We start from the raw sequence: 7,713 nt of genomic DNA on the forward strand, positions 1-7,713 counted from the left end.
TTCCTCATCTGTGTGATGGGTAATCCTACTTAACCTCACGGAGCTGCTGTGAGGACTAAATGAGACCAGGGATCCCCCACAATGTTTGTTCCCTTCTTCCTTTCCCAGGCTCTTACACTCAGAATCCCTCAGGCATCACCCACAGAATCCATCGCCTCTTAGATCTGGGCTTAGCGTGTGGTTCCTGGGGTTTTCTACCCAATGTACCTGAAGTTTGGTCACTTTACTCAGGCTAACAGCAGGGGAACAATAAAAGTCAACATAAGGTCCAGACCCGTATAGAAACAGATAATTCAACATAGGGAAGAATTTTTTTTTTTAAATAGTGGTAATGAGAGAAAGAATTAGAGATCCATAGGGTGAGAAAGGAGAACAGATTTGGATCCCTGTAAACCTCCCCCCAAAGTCCTCAAGCCCCACTCACCCATTATTCCCTCAGCCCTGGAGTGGAGCAGTCGCACATACAGAGTGGCTTCCCCTAGCTCAGTGGTCGGGAAACCGCGGCTCGCGAGCCACATGTGGCTCTTTGGCCCCTTGAGTATGGCTCTTCCACAAAATATCACGTGTGGGCACGCACATACAGGGAACATTATGGAGTGAAAGAAGATGTCGAGGATTGAGAAAGGTATGTTGAGATGGTTTGGACATATAGAGAGGATGAACAAAAGGAGATAGATGAAACAAGTATACAAGACGAGTGTGGATGGGAGAGTTGGAAGGGGTCGACCTCAGCGAACGTACCTCAATCAGATTGAGGATGTTTTTAGCAAAGGCCAGCTTAGGAGTACCCTAATTAAGTTAATAACAATGTACGTACCTATGTAGTTTACGTTTAAAAAAATTGGCTCTCAAAAGAAACTTCAATCGTTGTACTGTTGATATTTGGCTCGGTTGACTAATGAGTTTGCCGACCACTGCCCTAGCTCATCACAGAGACGTCAGTGAAATGACTCCAGAATACGACTTTGAAGGTGTATGAACTTATAAAATACTCATGAAGCAGGAAATGGGCAAAAGTAAAAATGACTATCACCTGATAATGTCTAGCTACTGGACCAAGGGGAGCAGCCCTTGTGCTGGTACAGGCAGAACTGGTCACGGCTGTGCTGTCTCTATTCAGAGGACAAGGTCGTATGGGCTCTGAAATGACAGCAGGCTGAGCTGAGTCCCACCGACATGACCTAACAGCCCAACACAAGTTGGGTCCACCATGATGGATGGGCTCCACCCTTAGTCCCTGTCGCCCTCTCTTCTCTTCCACCAGTTCCCAGCCAAACATTGGTCTTTCATCACCTGTGACAGGGAAGCTCATCCCTCTGTCCTTGTGGGACTGGCAGAGGCCAGTTCCTCCACAGGACTCTCTCGCCCCACGTCCCCTGACCACACACACAGCCCATGGAGACAGGATCTCACGTTGGGGTTTTATTTTTATTTTACAAGAATATAACATGCTGCAACAGGAAATACAGGGATTGAGTACATCATCTGTATCTCGGAAACCAGCTCCAGTTGTCAACAATAAATAAATATTTCAATAGTGAGGAGTCCCTGACCGGCGCCAAGAGGTTCCCAGCACGTCCCGAGGTAGAGCCTGGTGGCAGGAGGGACACAGGCTGCCAGGTCCTGCTGAGATTCTCGGGTCGAGGCAGACTCTGGTCACAATAATATAGTCACAATAATAAATAACAATAGCAATCACACACACAGACAGTAACAAAAATAACATGCTCTGGCAGTCGTCACAGAACCAACAAGACGTTATAACTTAAATAATTGTCTCCTGGAGGAGCTCACAGTGCAGCGAGAACAGGGCTGATTTCCCAGGCACAGGGGGCGGCCGCCTGGTCCATCACCTCCCCAGCCTGGCCTCCTGCACAGGCCCCACCTCAGCAGGTTTGTTCAGCGATGCCCTGAGGTGACAGGCAGGTTCTGATTTTCCCAGTCCTGCTCTTCCACACAGCCTCTCTCTGTAACTCCACTCCCAGCTCCTGGGATCTGTCCAAGGGTCATCGTGGTCCCTCAACATTGCGGTAAGTGCCCCTCGCACCCACGGGAAGGAGACAGAGGCTCCCCCCCTTCCAGCCTGGGTGCCTCTTTTCCCCTGTTCTCATCCTCACACAAAAATATTGGCTTGACTTAAACAGAACTTTCAGGAACTGTCAAGAGATTTCTATCTTAGGGTCCTTTTCTCCCTCCCTGCACACAGCTGGGCTTGAGAGCCAACTAGCCACTCCCCGAGAGGGGCCACCCCTTTCTCCTCGAGGGCTTGGGTTCAAGGGTGGAACCGAGCTGAGGGGGCGTATCCCAGCAAGAGGCCCTGCTCACGTGTGCACCCTGCTGCAAACACAAGGTCAGGGACCACCTGCAAGGTCACCGAGAACACCAAGGTTCATTTCCCATGAGCAAGATGGCTTCTCTTGGGGGCTCTCCGCTGACTTGGAAGTGGGCCCAGAGGCCAGTGTTTGAGGTATAAAAATCTCCCTTGGGGCCAGCGTCACGCTGGTCCCCTGGCCTTGAAAAGACTGTGAGGCTGGACACGGGAGTGTTAAGAAGTACAAGCTGAAGGGCCCTTGGGCGGCCGAGGCAGGTGGGGCGGATGGAACGGGAAGGGTCCGCATCCAGGGCTCCCTCCTGTGCCCAGGACAGCCTGGGAATGAGGCACACAGGCTGTGACCGGTCCGCTGTGCCACAGGCAAAACAGCTGACCTGGCTATCTTCCCTCCCATTTTTGAGTTTCCCTTTATTTACATTTCCCAAACCATCCTGGACTCTTTCCTGCCCCGTTGAGAATGACAAGAGCCCGTGATACCTCCTGCACCACCATTCTTTTCCCCAGAGAGCACCACACCGCCGTGACCTTCAGCCCTCATCCGCAAGTCCTGGGAGTGGGGACGACACTCTCATGCATGAAGTTCAGTCCCACCGTTTCTGGAGGAGAGGCTGTTGCTTCCAAAAACAAAAACCACACAGCTTTGTCCTTCACTGTCCTCTTGTTTGCTTTGCAGAACCTGCCTCCCACACAGGGGCAGCTGCCTCAGGGCTGGGTGACTCAACCTCTCTTCCCGGCTGGCTCCTCGCTGCCAGGAGGCTCAGGTGTGTGAGGGCTCGGCTGAGCTGCCGCTGGACGGAGAGGGGTTGGTGGCCGAGGCCTGGGCAGCCAGGTCCTGGTAAGCGGGTGACTTCAGGAAGCGCGGATAGGAGTCCTTCTCCATCAGGGTGCGCGTCTTCCCCTGAGCCACATCGAAGCACGTGGCCGTGGCAGCCTGCAGGTTGGTCCTGGTCAGCTCCCTGGTCTCGTGGTCTATGTTCACCTGTGGGAAGGAGTGCAAGCGCACGGCTGAGTGGGGGTTGCGGGGCACGGTGAAGGGTCCAGCAGGCAGAGGGAGGGAGGACTGGCAGCTGGGGCAGTGGAAGGAGCCCTGGATTCTGAACCAGGAACCCGGGTCTCCAGAGTCCATTATTAAGTGGCTTTCAACTCTGGGCCTGTCCCCACATCTGATCCAGTGTTTGCTCTCCAATCTCTCAGAATCCTCAAGCATGTGTTAAGACTGTCCACAGATGCAACCCCTGCTAGCGTGTCCTCCCCCACCCCTCCCTTCTCTCCCCTCCCGCCTTCTACCCCCCCCCCCCGCCCCCCACCCCTGAGTCTATTCTCCTTTCGGCAGCCAGACTGAACCTTTCAAACCCCAAGTCAGTCTAGTGGCAACTCTCGTCTTCCCACGTCACTCAGAGGAAAAGCCAAAGTGCATGCTGGGCCACAGCTACCTGGACCCACCCCTGGCCACCTGCCACCTGTGTGACCTCATCTGCTATTCTCTCCTCCACTCTCCCTGCTCCACACAGGCCAAGGTGCTGGTTTGTGATGATGACAACACTCTCTGGCCTTTGCACTTTCCTTTTCCTGTTAGGTGTTCTGTCCTCCCATAACTCTCATGCCTCTGTTCATGTGTCACCTTATCTGATAGCTCACCTCTCACTTCCCTCTATAAAATGGGAAGACCTCACCTCCGTCCCCCCCCCCGTGCTCCCTCCTGTACCTGCGTTCTGTTATCAGAGGATTAGAGCACCCCCTGGCAAATGTTTATTTGTTTGATTGGTTGCTGGCACCTTCTCCCACTAGGATAGAGGCTCTGTTTGTTCACTGCTCTCTTCCCAATGACTATAACAGGACCTGGCATGGAACTGATTCTCAATACACCTTTACAGAATAACGTAGACTAGACAAAAGTGCTCAGAAAATAAAATAGAAACCGTGGCACTAAAAGCAAAGCATTACTCTCATCTCTCCACTAGGTGGCCCCATGGTCTTTATCAAATGCAGGCAACAGGCGGTGGAGGCCTGAGAGAAGGTTGCAAGTTCACTGATCACAGAGCTGCCCATCTGAGGCAGGTCAGCCAGGGGAGCGAGGCAGGTTACACAAGGTCCCTACAATGACCTGGCTCCCCAGCTGTGTGTTTGGGGTTTCTAAAAATGGCTTAGTCTGCAAGAGTGGGTATGGACAGATGCCAAAGCACCTGCCAACCCCTTCAACCCCGTCAGTGAGTCTGAGGGTAATGGCACCCAAGGGTGGCACGAAGCCCCCCAGTTCTCAGTGGGGAAGGAGCAGGCAGGGTCCGGAGGATCTTGGGACATATCTGGGCTCTGACCTCTTTCGGGGCTTCGCTGCAGATGAACTCCTCAAAGATCCTGTGCGCCCGGGAGGCCAGCTTGGTAGCTGACCGGATCTTCTTGAACTCCTCACAGGCCAGCCAGAACTCCAGGTTCTCCTGGCTGAACTCCGTCTTCAGGAAAGCATGGAAGGCAGCCACGCCATCTGGGTTGGAGGGAGAGAGGGAGAGACCGGTCAGACTGAGGGAACAGCAGGGAATAAAAGAAGCGAAGACAGCCATTGCCGTTAACAGCTCTATTTTTAGGATGCAATTTTCTCGAACAAGGACCTGCCTTTGTATTCTGAACAGAGGTTGGCAGACTAGGGGATCATCATTATTATTACTACGACTGTTATCTTGCCCACCCTTTCAGCATCTCTCAGGCTGGCTCCCCAAGCACATGAGCGCACACGTGCCGTCCACAGACAGACACCACAGGGTCCTACTCACTTTTACTGCTCAGCAGCAAGTCAAACGATTCTCTCCATCCCAGCACATCTTCTGAGAAGTTTCTGCTTAAAAAAAAAAAAAAAAAGGCCAAGATTTTAACTTAAAGAAAAAGGCCAACCAATTCATGCATAGCACAAATCCTAGCCAGAACTCTGATGGGAGTTGCCTAATTCACTCGAAGACTTGCTCGGCGATTATTGGAACCGACTCCTCCAACCCTTGGTTGGGGGAAGGGGAAACAGAAGTATTTTCTAGAAGGCAAGTCTGTAACCAGGAACCAAAGCCAGGCCCCGTTTGGCCCTCAGTAAATATCTTCTAAGGCGGTCTCCTTGCTGTCCGAGATTCTTTCTTTTCCCCTGACTCTTTGGGTGTTGTTTTGTACTTTTCCCCAAGGAAATAGGGCCTTGTGAATAAAGGGTATGTCACCCAGAACCTGGCACAGCACCTGGCAGAGTTGATGTTCAATACGAAAGGGCTTTTAGGTAAGGCGCACACTCGTGGAAGCAGAGCCATCGACTGAAAACTTCAAGCGGGCCTTGGACCCTGTCCTAGCCCTGGTTCCACGTGCAATGACATCTCCAGGTGGGAGAGTATGGTAACTGGACATTCGGGTCCTGGGTACACTCATCTGTAGGCAGACTTAGAACCCTGGAGCCATCCCCCCAGTCACCCAGGAGCCAAGTTGCCATAGCGGACCAGCAGGAAGCCCAGGGAGGGGGTCACCCAGGTCCCTCCCAGCATGTCCTGGTTTCTCCTTGGATTCTCCCTCTCATGACTCCTTTCCTAAATCGGACTCGGTCTCCTCTAGGGGCCCTGGGCTGGTCAGCAGGACTCACCGTTCTTTGCTGTGTTTGTTGTTCCACTCGGACTTGCCAGCATTCCCAGTATCGGAGCTGAGGTCTGATTTGTGAAGAAAGATCCCCAGCCGGGTCTTGAACTCTTTGGCTCTGGAAGACAAAGCAGGAGCATACCTATAAGGATTCTCCATGTGCTCAGCCAGGGCAGAGAGGTTTATGGGGCCTAAGAGCTCGGGCTGGCGCGCCCTGAATTCCAGCCTCAAGGGTTCCTGGGAACTTGGCTTCTCTCCTTAGTACCAAGAACCCCCAAACAATGGAAGGAATGTTTGAGCCGGGCCTCCGTAGGTCTTACAACTGTCTGAGCTTACAGCACCTCAGACAGTTAAGTCACACTGCTCTCACCCTCTGGGTTTGTGCTGAGTATTTCTGGAAGTGCGTGGAAACTAATTCATCATCTTATCTTTTCAAGCTCCAGCAAGGATTGGGGCAGCTGAGTGGCCGCCTGGGAAGTGGGCCCATCCCTCACCTGCGGATCCAAAACCACCTCCCTGCCTTCCCAGGGCCAGAGGAGGCCACGCCCCCAGGTGTGGGCTAGCCAATAAAAACCAAGTGCTTAAGAAACTGAGGGAGATGGTCAGTCCGGCTTGGGGATGCCAACGTAGTCTTCAGCAGGTCACCTGAGAAGGACTGCCCTTTGTCAGAGGCTAGAGAAGGACAGTAAGCAGCGGCCCCTGTTTTCCCTCCTCTCTCCTCTTGGCTCCGTTGCTTCTCTGAGATTCTAAGGCAGTGGTTCTCAACCTTCCTAACGCCGCGACCCTTTAAGACAGTTCCTCATGTTGTGGTGACCCCCAACCATAAATTTATTTTCGTTGCTCCTTCATAACTGTAATTTTGCTACTGTTATGAATCGTAATGTAAATATCTGATATGCAGGATGTATTTTCATTGTTACAAATTGAACATAAAGCATAGTGATTCGCCACAAAAACAATATGTAATTATACATGTGTTTTCCCATGGTCTTAGGCGACCCCTGTGAAAGGGTCGTTCAACCCCCCCAAAGGGTCGCGACCCACAGGTTGAGAACCGCTGTTCTAAGGGAAGCAGCTGAGCAAGCGGCACCCAGGTGACCTCTGCCTCGCCCATCAGTCCTCAGCATCCTATTATCCCGCCCGCCGTGGTCCCCAAGCCGGCGCCCCACTTCCTCCGGGCGGCGGGACAAGCCCCTCTTACCTTTCCAGGCAGGTGGTGGGGAAGGCGGACAGGGTCCGGCACATGGCTGCGGGCGCAGGGCAGCACGTCGTGGGGAGATCGGCGGCGGGCTCCAGTGGGCACGGCAGCGCGAGAGGCAGAGGGTCCGCTGCGGCTGACACTCGCTTGCTCAGGTTGGGTGTTTCAGGCTGCACGTTCTGAGCCCGCGGTCTGGAGGCTTTTATTCTCTCGGAGGGGAGGGGGCGGGGCGCACTGCTCGCCGCCGACCAATCCGAGAGCGGGACTGAGCGCTGCCGAGGCCGGGGCGGGGGCCGGGAGCCGAACCCCCGCGGCGCCGGTCCAGGACTGCACTCCGCCACCCGCGTGCAACCTTCACACGGGGGTGGGGGGGTCACACGGGGCGGCCTTCCTCCGGGCACAGAAGTCACAGGAAGATGAGACGCGCACACCCAGTTAGGAGGGAAAAAACCCGCTGGTTTCTGGTAAAAGCTGGAAACCAACGCAGAGGTGGAGGATTCTCGCAGTGGGGAGACGGGTCTGGGAGGCACACATGGTGTGGATCACAGCCTGAGCCTGTTGGGCCCTGACATGCAACCCCGGGCAA

General features: G+C 53.8%; 1 protein-coding gene across 2 annotated transcripts; it reads right to left on the reverse strand.

The window, feature by feature from the left end:
- Nucleotides 1–1,414: 1,414 nt before the first annotated feature.
- RGS16 (regulator of G protein signaling 16) lies at nucleotides 1,415–7,305 on the reverse strand. 2 transcript variants are annotated; one of them, XM_070397673.1, is made up of 5 exons: nucleotides 7,131–7,305; nucleotides 5,937–6,047; nucleotides 5,101–5,162; nucleotides 4,648–4,814; nucleotides 1,415–3,311 (listed from the first exon to the last, which is right to left on the reverse strand). In XM_070397673.1, exons 1-5 carry the CDS (start codon nucleotides 7,172–7,174, stop codon nucleotides 3,090–3,092), a joined length of 606 nt encoding a protein of 201 aa, XP_070253774.1. In that variant the 5' UTR covers nucleotides 7,175–7,305; the 3' UTR covers nucleotides 1,415–3,089. The 2 variants fall into 2 exon arrangements, with proteins under 2 accessions (XP_070253774.1, XP_070253773.1); XM_070397672.1 differs by having other exon boundaries at nucleotides 5,101–5,165.
- Nucleotides 7,306–7,713: the final 408 nt, after the last annotated feature.

Source organism: Myotis yumanensis, unplaced genomic scaffold (assembly GCF_028538775.1).
Source record: "Myotis yumanensis isolate MYYU_CA2020_CCGP unplaced genomic scaffold, mMyoYum1.0.hap1 SCAF_17, whole genome shotgun sequence".
In the NCBI taxonomy this organism is placed as follows: Eukaryota; Metazoa; Chordata; class Mammalia; order Chiroptera; family Vespertilionidae; genus Myotis; species Myotis yumanensis.